Source organism: Harpia harpyja, chromosome 4 (genome assembly GCF_026419915.1).
Source record: "Harpia harpyja isolate bHarHar1 chromosome 4, bHarHar1 primary haplotype, whole genome shotgun sequence".
Lineage (NCBI taxonomy): Eukaryota > Metazoa > Chordata > Aves > Accipitriformes > Accipitridae > Harpia > Harpia harpyja.
Genome location: NC_068943.1, coordinates 61,921,134 through 61,941,850, shown reverse-complemented (window position 1 = coordinate 61,941,850; position 20,717 = coordinate 61,921,134). Strand labels below are relative to the sequence as shown.

The 20,717-nt window shown below is 36.2% G+C and overlaps 1 protein-coding gene across 28 annotated transcripts in view; it reads left to right on the top strand.

Moving 5' to 3' along the window:
- Nucleotides 1–20,717, top strand: part of EPB41L2 (erythrocyte membrane protein band 4.1 like 2) — a 133,021-nt gene that overhangs the window by 71,959 nt on the left and 40,345 nt on the right. For all 28 annotated transcript variants that reach the window (XM_052784339.1, XM_052784331.1, XM_052784342.1 and 25 more), the window contains 4 exons: nt 5,248–5,352; nt 11,782–11,824; nt 18,790–18,865; nt 20,386–20,604. In XM_052784339.1, the coding sequence (XP_052640299.1) occupies nt 5,248–5,352; nt 11,782–11,824; nt 18,790–18,865; nt 20,386–20,604 (443 nt within the window). The remainder of the gene's footprint in view (nt 1–5,247; nt 5,353–11,781; nt 11,825–18,789; nt 18,866–20,385; nt 20,605–20,717) is intronic.

Below are 20,717 nucleotides of genomic sequence, written 5' to 3'. Positions count from 1 at the left end.
AGAGCCAATGCCTAGGCTGGGATGTGATTACCCATTCAATTCCTTCTGCTAGTGCAGGGCTGGGAAGAAACATCATCAGAGATTTCCTCAGCGTGTACTGCCAGGGAAAGGAGGAGGTAGGAAGCAGAATAGAATAGACTATTTCAGTTGGAAGTGACCTACAATGATCATCTAGCCCAACTGCCTGACCAATTCAGGGCTGGCCAAAAGTTAAAGCATGTTATTAAAGGTGTTGTCCAAATGCCTCTTAAACACTGACAGGCCTGAGGCATCGACCACCTCTCTAGGAAGCCTGTGCCAGTGTTTGACCACCCTCTCGGTAAAGAAATGCTTCCTAATGTCTAATTGGAACCTCCCCTGGCGCAGCTTTGAGCTATTCCCCTGTGTCCTATCACTGGATCCCAGGGAGAAGAGATCAGCACCTCCCCCTCCACTTCCCTTCCTCAGGAAGCTGTAGAGAGCAATGAGGTTGCCCCTCAGCCTCTTTTCTCCAAACTAGACAAACCCAGAGACCTCAGCTGCTCCTCACAGGACATTCCTTCCAGCCCTTTCACCAGCTTTCTTGCCCTCCTCTGGATGCATTCAAGGACCTTCACATCCTTAAATTGCGGGGCCCAGAACTGCACGCAGTATTCAAGGTGAGGCTGCCCCAGTGCTGAATGCAGTGGGATAATCACCTGTTTTGACCAGCTGGTTATACTGTGTTTGATGCACCCCCGGATGCGGTTTGCCCTCTCGGCTCCAGGGCACACTGCTGACTCCTATTGAGCCTGCTACTGGCCAGCACTTCCAGATCCCTTTCTGCAGGGCTGTTCTCCAGCCACTTCTCTCCCAATTTATACTTGTGCCTGGTGTTACTCTGTCCTAGGTGCAGAATCCAGCACTTGTTCTTATTAAATTCCGTGCCACTGATGATTGCCTGATGCTCCAATCTATCTAAATGCTTCTGCAAGGCCTCTTGTCCTTTGAGAGAGTCAACAGCACCTCCCAGTTTGGTATCATCAGCAAACTTGCTAATGGTGCATTCAACTCCTGCATCCAGATTGTTGATAAAAATATTGAACAGAACTGGTAGCTGTGAGGAACATTACTAGTGTTCATATTGCATTTGTAGCTGGTAATTCTTTTATAGCCAAATGGATCCATAATACCCTATTCTAATTCCCAACTGCACAGAAATTTCCGTTCTGTATGTCTGCTGCAATTGCCTTGCTCTGGTTTGCTCTCCTTGTGGGAAGGAGGTAGAAGACCGAAACCTTGTTACCCCTGGTTTTATGAAGTGGTTGTATTACGAGTTGATGTCTGTGGTGTCTAAATACAGACTTGGAATCGGTACTGGAATAACCTTGGTTACATACATTCTTTCTATGTTCTCACTTAAAAAAAAGCGTAACTTGGGGGCAATACAGAATACTGCTGTTCTGAGTATTGTCGTGTTTTGAACTACTGGCTCTGTGAGCCTGTCCTCACTTCTCAGCCTTTTTGTATAGCTAGGCTGAATATGCTCCCCTTCTTGTGGGGGCTGAGTATGGACTTAGGCTTTTACTGCCATTTCAGCATTAGAATCTGGAATAAGGAGATTTTCTTGTTTTCAGTGCTAATGTTTGCTGTGCTGTATACACATATATGTCTGTGTGTATATACCTATACATAAATGCATATACATACATATATAAGGTTAGCGATTATCATTTTACATACTGATTGTGACTGTCACTTGACAGCTAAACCAACTGGTAGAAAAAGAAATATAATCCAGTTTAAAGAGTAATATTAAACAGTACAAACCATGATGCTGCCTTCTTAGAGTCCCCTGCTCTTCTATTTAAAAGTTTCTAACTTCTGAAATGACTGGATCGCAACAGTTGTCTTCTCTATGTAACTTCAGTTCTTGTTTAGAGACACTCCTAGGAGCATGGGGTTTTTCAGAAAAATGTTATCATGTAATTTAAACTGTGTAGTAATGCCTGTCCCCAAAGGAATTACAAAGAAATTGCACTTGAAAAGTTTGGTTTTGCAAATTAAATACTTTTGCAGATTTTTTAAAACTATATCACAATATTAAAAAAAATTATTAAAGAACTAGGAGTCTTTTAATTTTTCAAGTAGGATTTTATAATGAGAACCATTGCTGATACTGAGGCTTCTTATGCTTTTGAATCCACAACAGACCTCTATAAATGTCACTTTCCGATGCTATTACTTCCTTGTTTCATGCTGCTGTCTAGAATGTAGACTAACATAACTTGGCCTTCATGGCTGTTTTTCCGTATGTGGAAGAGCTATAAACTTACAAAAAGATCTTTAAAGATACAGTGCACATTTCCAGTGTATCCAAGTTCTGTGTTAACTATGACTTCCTAAGAAGAAACTGTGCAATATTCTGCTGTTATACTTGCAATATATTTCCTGTAAATTTGGCTGCTTTGTGTTTCTGTATGTCAAAGACTTGATATTAACTGTGGTTTTTAGTTTATGAAGTTTATAAAAAGCTACATAATTAGTAACTGACTCTAGATATTGACTTAATGATAGCATATATTATTTCTGCACTAATCTGGAGATTTCCTTTACTGAAGTATGTATATGTGGAACATGCCTTTGCAAGGTGTGATCACTGATGTGCACAATGATTTAGGGAGAAAAATTATATCTATTACATGCATCTATAGCGGACTAAGATTCTTCAAACCCTCTCTCGCTTATATTTTTCCTGCTTTCGATTTAGCTCTTTATATTGCTGATTTTTTTATTAAGCTGAAGGCGAGGCTGTCAGGAAAACTAAGTGGTTACGTCAGACTCTTAGGGGAAATAAGTAATCTGTCTTTCTGAAGAGTAAAATTTTTGAAAGTACCTGTCCTGGTTTCAGCTGGGATAGAGTTAACTGTCTTCCTAGTAGCTGGTACAGTGCTGTGTTTTGAGTTCAGTATGTGAAGAATGTTGATAACACTGATGTTTTCAGTTGTTGCTCAGTAGTGTTTAGACTAATGTCAAGGATTTTTCAGCTTCTCATGCCCAGCCAGTGAGAAAGCTGGAGGGGCACAAGAAGTTGGCACAGGACACAGCCAGGGCACCTGACCCAAACTGGCCAACGGTGTATTCCATACCATGTGACATCCCATCTAGTATAGGAACGGGGAAGTGGGGGCAGGGATTCGCCGCTCGGGGACTGGCGGGGTGTCGGTCGGCGGGTGGTGAGCAATTGCACTGCGCATCATTTGTATATTCCAATCCTTTCATTATTGCTGTTGTCATTTTATTAGTGTTATCATTATCATTATTAGTTTCTTCTTTTTCTGTTCTATTAAACCGTTCTTATCTCAACCCACGGGTTTTGCTTCTTTTCCTGATTTTCTCCCCCATCCCACTGGGTGGGGGGGAGTGAGTGAGCGGCTGCGTGGTGTTTAGTTGCTGGCTGGGGTTAAACCACAACAGTACCAAACAGACTCTAAGATTCCCAGCTCCCCATTTCAAAAGTGACTCTGACTTCTAAGTTGCACTGCCTCGCTGTGATGCTTGTGCTACTAAATGTGCTCATTTTATAAGTTTGTTTCTTTGAAAATTTTCTGATCTTTGGGACTGTAATGTCTGCTGAACAATGCGATCTTGAATAAATAAAGCTTTGGATTCTTGGGGAATAAAACAACAATGCCTTCACTATTTGTTCAGTGCATACCTTCTTTTCGCCCCCCTCCCTCCCCTCCCGGCCTTAACGTTTTGTGCTGTGGAGCTGAGCTGCAGGCAAGCGCCGCGCCGGGGCATATTGTCAGCGCTCTGCCACTGTCTGCGGGGGACAATGGCTGCAGTGTCGCCAGGGCCTACACAGGGGCAGTTGATGGCGTTTCTCTGGAATTGCAGTGGTGTATGGCATCTACTGAAATCTGTAGGATTAGCAAATGCAAAAATTCCTTTAAGCTGCCAGGCCTCTGTAAATGCCATGTTGTGGCCTCATTGGTAAATGCCACAAATAGCAGAACAGTCATGACGGAGTTGGTTCAAACCGGGAGACTGCATGCCATTCATGTTCAAATTTTAACTGCGGAAAGAAAGTCTCATCTTCCTCACCCCTGAGTATGTGTTGTGAGCCGTCTGCTCTGAAACTTTGTCTGCTGTCAGCTGCTGTCTCCAGTACCACAAATCTTTTCCCTAAAACCTGGAGCACAGAAGTAGGGCCTGGGCCTGCTTTTCATTACCAGCACTAGGGAGATATGGGATGCCCTTGTTGATGTTCCTGGTTCCAGGTACAAGAAGAACAGATAAAACTTCAGGACTAATTGCCATTTGCTTAAGCTGTAGTAATACTGAGCTGCAGCAAGCAGCCTTTTTAAGAGTGTGTTAAAATGATGATCAGTCTTCGATTACTATTACAAAGTAGCAGACTACGGTATTGAAACTAACGTCAAATAAAAATGTGGTCTTTGTTATTTTTTTCTTTGTTACTAACTTCCACAAATATTGTTTTTAGGGAGAATAAACTTCTTCAAGAGTGGGGTTTTCTTTGGGGTTATCTAATGGATTTGTTGGGTACTGAGAGAGTTCATAGATGTACAATAAAAGGCAGCCCTCATCTCTTATTCTCTGCCCCTCAAAACCTCTGCAGTATAGACAGCTAGACATGTTGCTTATGTTCTGCTTACACTTGTATGCTACTTCTGTTGGTCTGATCACTGACTTTTAGTGGTCTGCTTGGTCTTTTTTTCTTTCGAAGATGATAACGTGCCTCATTTTTCTTGGGAGTTCATATCATGTGATTCATAAAAGTCTTTGAGATGTACGCCAAAACGCTAGAAATGCAGGTTAACAGAAATTAACGCTGTAGGAAGTATATTAATTTTTAGAAGATAATAATATAGAAAAAGTTGGCTCACATGAAGAAGTCTTCCATTATTTTAAAAATAAAAATCCAGAAAAACTAAGAACTATTTAGTGACACTTAATGGTACAAAATATGTAAATCAGTTTAGGTACTGAATTTTCCTTGTGCATTCGGGTAAATTTTTTTTATTAATTGAAAAAAACTGAAATGTCTTTATTTTTGTCGGTGATACGTGTAGCTTTCAAAATATGATGAACAGTGTATCAGAAGAAAGCTACAGCTTTATAGTCTATTTTATTGATGTTTTAAATTTTCCTGACTAATATCATTGAATAACAGTACCCGTAATTAAGGATTTTACTGACTTACTGATAGTACTTTTCTCTTTTTTTCTTATTTTTTCTTCTTTTCTTTTTTTTTTTTTTTTCCAGAAAAGAGCAAAAGGCCAAGTGCTGTTTGACAAAGTGTGTGAACATCTCAATTTACTGGAAAAGGACTATTTTGGGCTGTTGTTTTATGAGAATTCAGATCAGAAGGTAAGCCTGTATGAGGGTTTTGTTAGTTTGTTTTTCTACATTGCTACTGACTTCAATAGTTTAGTGAGGTATATTGTATCAAATGTATACCATTACAAACATTTGAGTAAACTGTTGCAAAATGTTAATTCTAGTCTGCTGTAAACTTGCAACATGTGCAAGATACAGATGTGTATGCCCATACCTAACAAAGTGCCCATTTATTATTTAGAGTGAGGGTATATTTAAAATATCTGCATTTTTGAGAAAAGCAATTGAGTAACTGTTAGGGTTTATAGTAAAACAGTAAAATAGTACAGTAAAACAGTATGCCAGCCTTGCACGTGAAGATAGGAAATTTTAACTAATATCTTTGCCTTAACAGTCTGAAAACTGCCCAAATTTCTGAAAACTTCAATTACTTACATTTTTTTCTAAAAACAAGAAAACAAAACTTTGGATGATAAATAATTTAAAAAAATTAATCTTCTACCTGACTTTCCAATAATTTCGCGGCCTTTTCTCATGTATGTTTAATAATGCTTGGAACAGGAACATGAAGGAAATCTTGCCCCTAAGTCTGTAACTATTACACTTTTGCGTTCCTTTATTATTAATTTTAAACTTAAAGAAAATTTTGGCATTTGTGAAGATGAGACTGGAGCTTGCCCATCACCAGTATTGGGTGCTAATTTTACAAATGAATGGTGTTTTGATATGACTACATTCAAAACTATCTCTTAAATACCATTTGGTAACTTATTTTCAGTCCTCTTTTGCACTTGCTTACATGTTGCATGGTTGAGCACATCTAGATTGCTGAGCTGAGAAAAACTTAAATCAGTTGGTGGCATGCATTCCACTAATTACCAAAAGCCCGTTTAGCTTTTCCTAGCATCTGAACATTTACAGTTAGTTATGAGCCAGCTGTCACTTTGTGCATGAACTAAAGATATACCTGAGGGAGGTCATATTTTCCCTCATGAAGAAAACAGACTAATAATTACAAATTGAAGTGGAAAAAATTGTATTTCTTTTAAATCTCTGTATTTGTAGCAGGAAACATCATTACATGAGTACTATACTTAGTCTAGAAGCTTTTCCATTTTTTTGGTCATCTTTCTCATCCCACTACTGTGTTTGAAATGAAGTCTAATTTAGTAGTCTGATTAAATCTGAATTTCTGACAACTTCCATTCAAATACAGTTGTTTTCTAGAGTTATTTGCTTTTCTGCGAGGCTTTCTCTGCAGCATTGAGCAAAATACTCAATCTCTCTATATTAAAGATCCCCATATATAAAATGGGCTTGATGTATTCTTACTTCGATATTTTATTTTTGTTCTTGATTTGTAAACCATTTATAGAAATGAGAACTTCTTTGGTGTAACAATGAAGAGCATGTCAGTTGATTCTGTGAATACTATCATAATCTTAATTATTATTTGTTATTATCACGTTATCCCTTTATTTGTGCTACTCACTATTGAAAATCTATACTGCACACACAGAGCAAAATAACATGAAAAACCAGTCTGATCTCTGGCAAGAGAGGAAAGATCTAACAGCAGACCTGGGATCCTTGAACTACACCAGGAAATAGCCCACTGCAGTAGATCCTAGGAAGTGGAATAGGGAGCCTTTGGCTTTTGAAAGTAGAGCAGGAAAGTCTGGATTGGTGTAGAGTTGTGTCTTATTTTATTTTATTTTATTTTATTTTATTTTATTTTATAATGTGCTTCTAGTTGGACTAAGAGATTTCTTGGTATTCCTCAGTCATGTGAATGGAGGAACAGAGTACCACACCTTTAAAAGATCCCATCTGTTTTTTCATGTCTTTATCCTTGGAGATATTAAAAACTTGACTGGATATGAGCCTGGGCAACCTGATCTAATTCAAAGCTGACTCTGCCTTGAATCACAGTTGGACCAGTTATCTCCAGAGGTCCCTTTCAGCCTGAATGAGTCCTTGAGCTCCCTGTCCATTGACTATGGAGGTGCTACTGTAGCAACACTCATAAATGAAGTATTTACATTAATTAAGCAAGAAATATCTGGATAATGGAGTCCCTGTGGTTCGATTATTTATATGCCCAGACTAAGTCTAGCACTTTATTCAAAAGAAGAGTAGACCACTTGTCACCTGAATTATGGACAGCAGCAGGCTTTTATTTAAAAACTTCTGGAGAAATCTGGTCCAATTTGTTATGAAGACTAAAAAAAACCAGAGTTGTTGGATTTTGTCATCTTCATGAATGTAAGTTCATAGTGTTATTTGGAGAAACTTAAAAAGGAGTCTTCCCTAGCAGATTTGCATTTCCCACGTCCTACTTTCTATTGCAGGATTAAGCTTAATTTATGGTGAACTGCGGGAACTACAAAATTTTGAATGCCAGCGAGTAACAGTGAAGGAGGGGGTTTAGATATTTTCTGGCTGGATAGCCCATATGCTCTAGATTGTACTCAAAGTGCCATTATGTGGATGGTACTATGCCTCTGGTGCAGCTCTGAGTTGTGATTGCCAGGTGAGTGGGAATACCTGGAATACTCAAAGAAGAATTTGAAAACGTGGGCTTTGGCATGAATTAGTCACTTGGCTAAGTGCTTACAGTCTTTTATGGGTTGGACAGTCTGTACTGTAACGTGCACATTTATATAGGCTTGCTTATTTTTACTGCTGTTGTCATTCAAGTTACCTAATTCAAAGCTACGGCTTTTGTACAACACTGTGTTTGGTAGTTCTTACACCAGTTATGGCACAAACATCATGTGAAGGGTAGCTACTGTAGTGTCTTAATACGGCAAAATTACTGGTTGTGTGCTGAGAAAGTTCCCCCGCCCCAACTGCCATTTCTTTCGTGCTGGTAAGATTGGAATTGTATAGCTACACAGAATGTGGTCAGTAAGATTGTAGCACTCATTTTTGTTATTAAAGGGATTTTTTAAATACATGGATGAAGACCATTTAAATTGCTTTCAGTATGTTAAATATTTGTGGTATGTTTTTAATGAATATTTCTGTCTTAAGACTTTTAAGTGTCTCAACTTTTTTTCATTCTTCTAAAAAGAAGAAAAAAACATTTAACATTTTATGTTTTGATTTAATTAATAGATGGAAGTGTAGGGGGCTGATCAGTTGTGTTCAGGAACGGCTGCCAAAGAAAGCTTGGGCACTTGGAACTTTTACTGGGTTTAGGGCCTTCTCTTTTGTTCACCTCTGTAGTAAGTTTGAATTCTTTTTTCATCTCAGTACCAGTTCTTTCTGATGCATTTTTTTCTCCTGTTATGACTGTTGCCTCTTCAGATTAAAATGCCACAAATCTCTGACCTCCAGGCCAGTCAGTACTAAATGCTGAATGATGTGTTTTTCTCATTCTTGTGCACTCATCACAGCCAGCCATTTATGAGCCAGCTGTTGAACTTGACAGCAGCTGTGGGGTGTGGAAACTGAATGCCAGGCACTCTTTTGAATTAGAGCTGCTCCCTAATGCACCATCAGGGTACCATTGGAGGAGTCGTCCCATTAACTTTTCTCTATGGGTGTTCTATGCAGCTGAGAGAGATGTTATGTCTTCAAATCAGACTGATTTTTGTTAGCTTTAATACACGTTTTAAAACTGTTTAGGTCAAATTACTCATTAATGATTTCTTTCGTTGTTTTGCAAATGTTAAATTTATTGGTCTAAAGTTTAGTTAGTGATTTCATTGCATTACACCCTCAAAAGTTCATGAATGCTCCATTCACCCACTAATTGGCCTGCAGAAGTGTTAGAAAGCTTCTGCTCTTATGTTCTGGGCCCCAGCTGGAAATGCTGCTTTTCTGGATTTGTACAAAATAACTTTTGTACTGGTAGAGAACATTTTGTTGTTCTTTGACAATTCATTACTTTGTCTCATCTATAACCTTACCATTCACAAATCAAACAAATAGATTTCTGCCTACTGGAGCAAAGTAGTGTGCATACACTTTGTCTTTTGTTTTGAAAGACAGACCTGTCTATTCTGCATTAAGAGGTCTATTTCAGGGTAGATTCTTTCAATAGTGTTTGTTTTATCCATAACAAATGGCACAGATGCAAAAACCCCACCCCTGTAATTATGCATGTATATGGAATACAAGCATCTGATTTTATTTGACAGAACAGTAATGAAAGTTGGTGGCAAAGTCTGCTTCCAATAAACTTACTCCAGGTTTGGAAAATCAGAAAATGAACTGTATAACTTCTGTAAAGAAAGGATTATTCTTCTCATCCTGCAGCATATTCTGTATTATATGCTCTTTTCTCCTACTTTATAGTGATAAAAGTTAAAGCACTGAAATTAACATGTACTCAGGAATCCTAGTTTTCTGCTATAGTTATGCCATACTATATTCTATACTTATTTACTTTATTTTATATTGTACGTTTTCTAAAATTTAAGAGTTTAAGCTACTTCTGGTGAAATTTGTAATTAGAAGAATATGGCTGTGTATCATTTTGGAATGGAATTCATGCCAAAACTGAAAACCAAGGATGATAACTGTAGCTGAAGTGATTCTCAGCTAAAATTATTTGAAGACTTCTGTTGTCTTCCAAGGCCTTTCCATGTCAAGGCTCTTCCAACAAATAGCAGTTTTTTCTGACTTAAGCAGAATAAATGGTATCCAGATTTTTTGGAGGAGTGTTTTATATCTATTCCTTTGTAATGGTGTTATGGACTGTGCATCTCTGGAAGAATTATAGTAGCTATGAAATGTAGAGGTCGCAGACTTCTTAAAGCAAGAAATGTGAAATTATTCCTTTTTTTTTAATTACATCTGTAAAAATGATTAAAAGTGGGTTTTGCATTTAATTTGTAAACAGTATTTGTCTAATATATACATGCTGCATTTGTGATGAAATCAACTTGGACCAAGGTCATTTACAACATGGAGCTTAGTATTCATAGAAGCCACATCCTTTATCAGCAGAAGTGATCTACATTAAGGATTTGCACCAGTGCAAAAACATACAGTTCCACATTCTCCTAATCCATACAGTCCCATAGAACTGTAGCCTAGCATGTTTTGTCTCCTTGAAGTTAATTTGACTTTGGGTGGAAAAGCCTGTAATAAAGACTGAGGGATATGGTATTGGAAAACAATTGTTGATTCTGGAGTTTGATACCAAAGACTGAAAGGTGAGTCACATTATACCCAGTATCCACTACTTCGCTAGGTTAGGCAAGAAACATTAGTAGAGATATGCCTTTAGCAACATTTGTGCTGACACTGAGGTCCCCTCTGACTTTAAAGCTGCTAATATGTGCAGTGATTTGTGGAAATGCAAATGTTGTCCTTGACCTTACAAGTCAGTTGCTAATTCTTCCCTACATTGCACATCTCTGTCTTTGAAATGTGCTAAGTCCTGCTGGCAGGCTGGTTGTGTGCATGTGTGTTTCTTCCATGTATATGCTTGTGTATGCGTGTCTGGCCCTGGGAAATAAAGGTTCAAACGCTGTATAAAGTAAATTCTCAGTAACTGTAACTGCATTTAAAAGGCTTATGTTTCTAGTCTCTCACTCAATCTATTTTCTAACATCTATGGGTAAAATTATTAAACAGGATTATCTGACTTACTGATGAATAAATGTTACTGATTTCTTAGTCTCACTTCCCAAAGTTGTATTTTTGGATGATCAGTCACAAAAAAAATCTCTTTCCCCATATTGGTAGTAACTGAAATGCTATGAGCTATTTAATAGGTTTCACAGATTACATAAAAATACTTTTGGTATTGAGGATAGAACACATTTAATAGTGAGGCATCTAAATATGAAAAAGTGACTTTATTTGCATTGCCTAAAATAGAGCTGAGTATCTAGACTTGAACCTTGCCAGTGTATCAGTGTTAACATAATGCATGTTCATAGAGAACTTTGCTTTGGAGGAGGTCAGAAAAAAAGCATGGAATTTGATTATGTTTTTCCAAGCACCTTTGAATGTTATCAGAACTAAAATGTATACACCTTAAGACAAACGATGGGAATAATAAGTCTCTGGAGATCAAGAGAAATATCATCTTAAGTATAACTCTACATAGGTGCGGAAGCACAGATGTGTAGAGATTACATAGCCATTCCTGAAAAGTCTGCTTATGTCAATAAAAGGAGTATGAGAGAAAATTGCATTTGTCAAATGTAATTTGCTAGACCACCTCTACTGTAAGACTGTCCACTCTTTAAAATTGAAGGGTATAAATAGTCTAAAGCAGTAAGACAACCATGAAGGGAGTGGCATTAGGCAGTTTCATTTATGTGCTCGGGTGGGGAGACTTGCTAGCAAATCCCAAGTTCAATTTTAGAATTCTCTGGGTTATTTAAAAATAGAACAGATGTCTGAACAATACAAACTTTAACTGCACTGTATGAAATTACTTCACCATCTTCAGTCTGAAGTGATTTTAAATGCTGGTTGTGTGGTTTTTTTCAGAACTGGCTAGATTCTTCAAAGGAAATTAAGAGACAAATTCGAAGTAAGTACTTCTGTATCCAGATGTTATGCTCCTTTTATTTCCTCACAGAAATATTCTTCATAAACTTAGTAGCCTGGATATTGACTAAAATGTATCCTTACAGCATTCAAACAATTTACATCTGATAGTCACGTATTCAGCCTTAGAACAGAAAGCAAAGCTTCTATTTCTGTCCACTGTCCAAGGAGAGAAAGAATCACTCAGCCTTGTGCTGTAGAAGTTAACCGTTATACTGGCTGCTGCCCCCAAATATTCCTGTATTGTATGTGACTAATAGTTGATCTTTTTGCATCCTGAAACAGTAGATGGTTTTCAACGTTGTGCTGATATTTGGGTTATGGGATGGAGAATGTCATCTTGCAAAGACGGTCATGGTTGCTGCTATAGGACTTTCTAACTTCAAAGACTCACCAGAAGAATATGAAACTATAAAAAGAGAATCAATACGTCTTACAGAAAATGTATATTCTTCAATACTGGTCAGTCCAGCATTGGCTTTTTTGATATGTCCATCATTTCCAGAATGGAAATGGAGTAGAGCATAATCTTGGAATGTCTTGCTACAGTGCTTTTCAGACTCAATCCATGTGAAAAGTCTTTCTACTTCCTATCCTCAATACACAATGAGGAATTTATTTTACTCTGCATAAAACTCTGTCAAAACTCTTCACTAGCCAGGTAGATTTTATAAAGCTCTTTATAAAAAATATTTTAAGGGGATGTGATTTTTCATATAACATGAAGATCTACATTTTAAGTGGAGATCAGGTCCAGTTTCTTGAATTAGGCATCATGACTGGAATTTTTTTTCTCCGGTCCATAGCACTTCCGAGTTGACAGGCATAGTGTATAAGGCAAACAACCAAGTAAGAACACCATTGTAAGCATTTTAAAATGAAACTTGCTTACACCAATTTGCAAGTAATCAGCATACTATCAGTTGTGTTCCTCATAATCAGTGGATTAAAGTTTCCACATATTGGAATGTACTGCAAAGATAAATTTTATCCCCCAGCTACACGAGTATCAAGTAACCAGAATTTTTTTTTTTGTTTCTGGTTTAGTTCTAAATATATTTGTCTTTGAATCAAGAATGGAAACTTATGTACAAAAATACTCAATTATAATAAATTTAAGGTACCTGTAAAACCTACTAGTCCGTTTGAAATGAAGAAACTAATTTCTTTTTCTCTTGTACAGCACAAACTGCAGCACTAGCATGCTAGATAAGCATATCTGGACAAACACATTGATCTGAACACACAAAGGTGACAAATTTGGAAGTGGAGCTCAGCACATCAGTTTGCAACTTAATATTTATAACAATCTTTGTCTCTCTCTTACATGTGAACAATACCAATACTCTGCACATTGGGCATATATGTACCACCTGTGACTGGGGAAGACAAAATAAGAATCCTTTAATCTCCCCCAAATAATGTTCTGCATCAGGCTGTCTCTTGCTAAGTCAGGGTCCTCAGGCCTTTTATGTGATCTCTTATTTGTTCAGGTCAGCCTTTGGCTGGGCAATCATGTCGGATCTCAGCAATTACTGATGTTACTTCAGCTAATGAATGTGATCCACAAATTGCTAGCTCTGTTCTCAGGACTACAAAGGTGGCAAAAAGCTTGTTTGCTTTTAGCCAGCCTGATCTCTTCAGGAAAATTAATTCTTGACTTTTTTTAACTCATGTAATTGGGTATCCACTGTATGTGTTAAAACCTCTAATTAATTTAATCAGGGACAGGTGGGGTAATTACAATTCTGTGTCAATCTTCTTGAAAATTGCTACATCTAAAGTGGATTCAGGCTTTTGCAAAATGGAGAACTTCAGCTTGAATATTGTGATGGTACAAGCGGTAGCAACTGACCTTGGAATAGTCAAATTGAGATTTTTGCAGAGGGTAGGGAGGTTCACCCTTATATAAAATTTAATTTGAGAATTTATCTGTGTGAGATGTACATGCAGTTAGTATAGAACACATGATATTCCACTCAGTTTTGTTTATAGGTATTTTCATAACTCTCATTCTCAGTATAACAGAATTGAATGAGTAAACTATATAAACCTTGTTTAATCATAGTGTTTATTGCAATTGAAGATCAAGCATTTGTCTGGAGTTTAAATGTTTACAGTTATGGGTAAAGATTAGAGATGTGAATGTTTAAACCATCTGTCTTGGTAAGCCTAATTATTTGTTTTTATTGTTTGTGTAATTAAAGTATATGAAACTGAGTTGTAGACCTGGTTATCTTTCTTTTCACACAAATTTTGAAACTATTTTTGGGATATATCCTGTTCTTAGTGTGCATGTAAGTCATTCTCTTCCAAAAGGAAATTAGATTTGTTATGTCAATTAAATCTATTTCTAGTCTGCAGCACAATTAGCGTTTTTACTGCAAAAAAACCTTCCATATTGCATATCCTGTATTGTATATCTTGTAAGAAATGGAGAGGACTTGGATGTTCTGAGGGCAGAATACACTGGTATAGGGGGTTTTTATGCATTCTCACCACATAAGGGATACATTTAACTGGTTTTGCTCTTGAAATTAACTGTAAAATTGTCTTACTGTCTTTTGTCAAGAGAATACTTATTTAGCCAGAAAGATTGTAGAAACTCATCACTGTACCCAGGATATGACTAATCTGATCTAATTTAGGTTAACTGTGTCTACCTCAGGTAAATGCACTTGTTTTTGAAGGAACAGGCATTTTCAGGAGGTGAGTGAGTGCATTCTGAAATAGGTGCCTGAGAGGGGAATCAAACCACATGCCACTTTTCTTTCGTTAGCTATGAAGGGAGTCAGTGGTGTCTTATGTATATAATTACATCTCAGCAGTCTAGGGCTGAACGAAACTAGTGTCAAAAGAGAATGGTTATGGGGATAGAAAAGTTGTTTTCTTTTTAGAAAGGAGTGATTAACTGAAGGACTGAAGACAGCAAACTTAATTTGCTTGTTGATTCAGTTTGTTGTTTGATTCAGTTTAATTATTGAGGAGGGTGAGGGAAATCCTCTGTAATTCTATGGAAGTGGATTAGAACAGATGAAATAGTACAATAGGTAAGGCAGCTGGATGACAAATCTTGGGCTATAAATTTAAACCTTTCTCTTTATTCATGCTGAAGATTGTTCTCAACATCCTTTTGTTAATGGGCATCCAGTCATTCAGATTGGGGAACTTAAAACCAGCCAAATGCAATACTGGCCTAGTCTTTGAGACGTACTTAGCCAACAATTAAGGTAGTTCTGGGAATGTCATGGATTTGAAATGGATTTTTTTACATTCTTGGTTCTACGGTATATTCTGCAACACAGCCTAAACAACTGCTCAGGGAAGAGGATAATATAGAAGAATAAAGATATGGTTAAATAGGTATATTTTTAAATTACACAGTAGACCAGATGGTGATAAATTCATAAATACAATTCTGTGAGAATAACATTATCACAGGTTTAGAATTTTGCAGCACAGTGTTCTAAAATACTTAAGAAATCTAAAGTTTGTATTTAAAGTGCTACGGGAAGTTAGAATTAATTAAGGAAAGGTCTTGCATTTTAAAGATATAGTTCTGGCTGTTTGATTTTAATGCTAACAAAATGTATGGTTATGCTCAGGCATCAAAATATGGGGGTCACTTTATTTTATATCCATCTATTATGTAAATAACTATATATCTGTAGAAGTTGTAGCTAATTTTTATCTAAGTTAATTACACTAGAGTCCAGCTTATAGATGGTGAAGACAACTAAGTACCTGTGCCAAGGCAAGAGCTGTCCTGCAGAAGTGCTTCTGTGTGTCTGCTAATTATAAAGAAAGGTTTTGCTGTTTGGAGATGTCTGAGTTTGTGAGCTGAATCTCATCGGTCCAACCAGGACTGTCTGTACTCTGCTTTTTATGCATTTTTGAAAATGTGGACTAGCTGTAGATCTTCCTAATTTCTTTTATTTTCTTGACAGTAATTTAAGAAAAATTATAGAAGTAATTTTCTTACTTTTATGGGGCATTTTTACATCTGCCTGTGAGTAGTGTATCTGTCTTAGTCACACAGTACCGTAAAAATCTTAGCTGAGATACAAGAGATATCATGAGTAAAAGCCAGAAGAAGCTTTTACTGGAAAAAAACCCCTCACTGATTTCCCAGTTTAAATGGGATGAATCATGTTAATTGTATGCTTCTAGCTGGTTGGTTATATTGCATTCTTTTTCTCTAAGAATGTGCCTAAAGTTGCCACAGAAGCATTTTTGAGGTAGCGAGCTGGCTAGAAATATTTTTGACATTTCTATAGCCCATATTATTAAACATCAAAACAGAGAGCCTTATCAGGGACAGAATGCTAAATAGCATTTTAAATATCAGATTTATTTATTTTTTTGTCTTGGCCACCAATTGAAAGCGGCAGTAATAGTGTGCATTATTGTGTGAACACAATTATGTTTGTATGTCTTGGTTATGCAGCTATAAACAGTATGCTGTAGTGAGAAGTACAAATATAGACTGTGCACATTGTAATACACTTGCTAGTCTATATTCAGGGGATAAATGTGCTTTCAGTAATCAGGCAAAATATAAAGTCATGAACCGTCCAGAAAATATTTAGTACAAAGTCAACTACAACATTTTTTCAATGGATTAGCTATGGTATTAGTATGAGTAGACATCTGAAATTTTTCATAGTCTATACACTCAAAGGATTTATGCTCTTTTTAGCTTTTTATAGAGAATGTAGATTTTTTTTTTTTTTTTTCCTTCTTCAAACAGTGTCTAGCTCTCCTGGCTACAGTGCTTTCTGAAAGCTAACTGTAGAAATGCTGACAAGAAAGAGAAATAGGTTAAGCAGGAATTAATCTGTGACTAGTTTAACTGCAATTTTAGACAAGGAAAAATTGCTTCATTCCAGGAAAACTTGAAGACTGGTTTAGTACCTGTGTGGAAGGACACATCCTTCATCCATTTCTCCCCATCCCACAGCCCTGTTAACATGACAACTCTCACTGAACACTTTCTGCATAGATACTTTGGCCCAATTGCTTCTCTTCATCAGTTTGGCTTACTCAATATCAGCAGCTTTTCATTAAATGATCCTAATTCCCTGGGAGAGAAATGATGGAAGTGGGCTAATCTATTCCAGCTTTAATTCTGTTTGTCATGCTATATGTATTAATTAGTGTTTAGTGTTAGACATTTTTTAAAGGTATTTTTGTCTTAATTCTCTCTTGCACTGGATTGCAGTAGATGATACAATGAGCCATATTTTACCAATTCAGTACTACACGTACCTCCAATAAATTTGGCTTTCTCGTTTAAGGAGTCCTGCCTTATTTTGTAAGCAAAGTTATCATTGTTCTAACAAATAATTGATAACCGGGAACATTAAGATACACCAAAATTCTGAGCTCTCAAAAGGAAATAATGACTTAGTAGCAAGGTGGAGAATGAAGTTCACACTTAAGCAGAAATTGAAGTGCTCCAATGAATACTCATGTCTGAAAAACTGAAATAATTTTTGAAATGTTGAAAGACATAAGAAATTTTGGCACAAAACACCTCTTCACCTTTAACAGCTGTGAAATTTCAAAACAGGATTTTTTAAAGAAAATAACCTTTAAAATGTCAGCACTCTTCTAGCGTTATGTTGGGAATGGCATTTCAGTCTTATTTTTAATAACAACAACAAAAAAACATTTTTTCAAAGCATGATTTCAGATTTTTAAAATAGTTTACTGTCCAAAATTAATCATTAACAAGCTTTATAAAATTACCTTTTTTTAACCAAAGATTAGTTTTGCTAGGTCTTTTGCCAGAATATTATTTGCATTAGGAGAAAAGGGGCGAGAGAAAGACAAAAATGGCTACTTGATTGTTTCAATGATATTTTGATTTCTTTTCTTATCTTTCTTCATTATTTTTAGCAGATCTACATTGTAGTTTTACTTTCTTTATGTTTGGCAAGATATGATAAATCTCAACTGCATTTGCTTTCAAGCAGCATGCAAAACCAAACTATTAAAATCTTTTCCTAGACTCCTATTTTGTGATTTTCTAGTACGTATATACGTCTGCATTGTACTTAATAAAATCTGTTTGAATAGGAAAGTTCTACATTTTGTCAAGTTATTAGTGCTTTCCAATGAATGTATTCCTCTTGTACATAGTGTTATAATACTGGTAGAGTAATATTCTGAGAATGTATTTTAATTATTGATGAGTGACTTCAGCTTTCAAATCCTAAAAATTTATTTAAAATTAGAGCTATGACTAAAGGCAACATTTTATGCTTTGTCAAATTATTAATCTAGTTTTAAGCATGCTTTTGCTTAAAAAATGCATGTGGTATTAACAATTCTAACATGAGAATTTAAACTTAAAATATTATTGCTATTATAGTTGCTAAAGATACTGTTTCTCAAAAAATATTTTAAAGGAGGAATGGCTAATATTTTTTCTCCCATGCATTCTGTACGAATATGAATAATTTACTTATTATCTTTCTGTTGTATACAACGCAGACCTCATTTTGACATCTCATCTTCATAGTTACTGTACAGTCTCTCAAACAGTCAGTTTAAACAGGAGGAGACTATTAGCCTTGGAGGAGCTGGAAACAAACACAAATTCAGTGCAAGTGTCTTTGAACACAGAATATCTTAAAAGTGTTAATATATTATGGTAGTTTTCAAATTAAAAATGTCTTCTGATATTTATATAACTTACAGCAAAACATTCTTTAAAAATAATTTTTAACATGCTAATCTTTCACTGTATGTGTATATCAGTTACTACCTGATAAAGAAAATAATCTATGCTTCATACTAATACACTGTAAAAAAGGGAAAAAACTTTCTTCATGATTGCAGTGATCTAACATTTATATGACTGCCTAACATTTTTCAGTGAGGTTCTTTCTTTGCTTGCCTCAACTTGTTTAAGATTAACAATTGGACATTTCCCATGTTTAGGTTTACCTTGGATATTCACCTTTAATGTGAAGTTTTATCCCCCTGATCCTTCACAGTTGACTGAAGACATCACTAGGTATGCATAGTTCCTAATTTTAAACTTAAAAATTACTGTTAGTCTAATTTGAAGGCCATATACAATTTCTTCAGTTTCTGGATGCTGTAACAGGTTTGGCTATTACTGTAGAACGCTATAGATGTTCTTACATCAACTGCTTTTTGGAACAAGGTTGAAAAGGCAAAGTGAAAACTTCAGGAAGACACCTGAGAAAGAAGAATTTAATGATAAGTGGGGATATGATTTGGGCGGGAGGTAAGATGCCAATGATCATATTTGAAAGAAGCCAGCGGTTTATTGTCAGGCTGCTGCTTTATTATATAACAATTGAAGGTGTGGGTGTATTAATATTAAGAGCAAAGCTCAAGGCATCCAAGATACTTCAGTAATAATCTAGGCTAGGTTGGTGAAAACGTAGTTTTATACATATCCATTAAATAAAACCATAAAACATAATAAAACCTGAAAATACTTCTCTTCTAAAGTTCTTAGAAAATACTTGGAAAGCAGTGGATACTAGGCACCTAAAAAGTAGCACTGCAAGACTAAAATAACCAGTGGGTAGAGTGCAGGGAATTGACACTCATTTTTTCAGGAGTTATGGAAAACCTGAACACTTAGTTTTGTTTTGGAGTTAGCTGACTCTGCTGAGGCAGGATATATGTTACTACACATCACATCGGATGAGTCTTCTGCACAAAATAAGAGTGTTACACAAGTGTGTAGCTGATATATTACTAGAAATAGTCTAAGACATGTAGTATGCAGTGTATTTAAAAGAAGCCGTCTGTGTTTTGTTTGAAAATTTTCAGCAAGCTGGTTGACTTTTCAATTGTGTGTTCAACTGATAAAAGCATTTTTATACTTATAGCTTAAAGCTAAATTCCTTAAAATTTAAGCTTCACTTGTAAAACTTTTTTTTTATTTGCATTAAAAGTCTGTGCTAGGGTAGGATGTCTGTGGATTGTTAACTTGTTAAATTTGGTAGAAGACTGTATGCGGTACCTGAAATATTAAATTCTAATACATACATGGTTTAAGGAAGGCAATTATGGGTTCAGTACTAAACCAGATTTCTTTTGTGTATTACGTAACTTGATTAGCTCGTGAACTGCAAGGGATATAAAAGTTAGAATTTTAAAGCCAAAGGGAAATGTCAAAGGAAATGCATGGGTTTTTATTTGTAAACCTTAGATACCTGCAGGCTACAATGTGAAATGAAGTCAGCTTTTGTTACAAACTAGATACAGTTTTTCATTCATTTATGTTGGAAATCAGAATTTTTCCTGCTCTTCACTTTATTTATGAAAGTAATATCGACTCTTACAAATGGAAGTGAAATTTACTATGTAACAATAATGCTCAAATAACGTAACGTGTAACAAATTATTAATGCATTGACTTATTTTAAAATATGCTTATATGATTACATACATCTTGATAAATTCTGCTATATCTCATAAATTTGCCATTGGTAACACTTTCTCTGTTCTTTTGTGTGTGTGTTTGTTTTTTCCCCCCTTTTCTTTGTCTTGCAGATATTTCTTGTGCCTACAGCTTCGTCAGGATATTGCTTCTGGTCGACTGCCATGTTCTTTTGTGACTCACGCCCTCCTTGGTTCATATACCCTGCAGGCTGAGCTGGGTGATCACGACCCAGAGGAGCACCGCAGTGACTATATCAGTGAATTCCAGTTTGCACCCAATCAAACTCAAGAAATGGAAGAGAAAGTAGCTGAGCTACACAAAACACACAGGTGTGTCAGATACAGTGGGATTAAATGAAATCATCATGCTTTGTCATGTTTATGTCAGTTCTCTTCAAAGTATGTGTGAAACTGCTAAGCTGAAGTTATTGTTACTTTGGAAA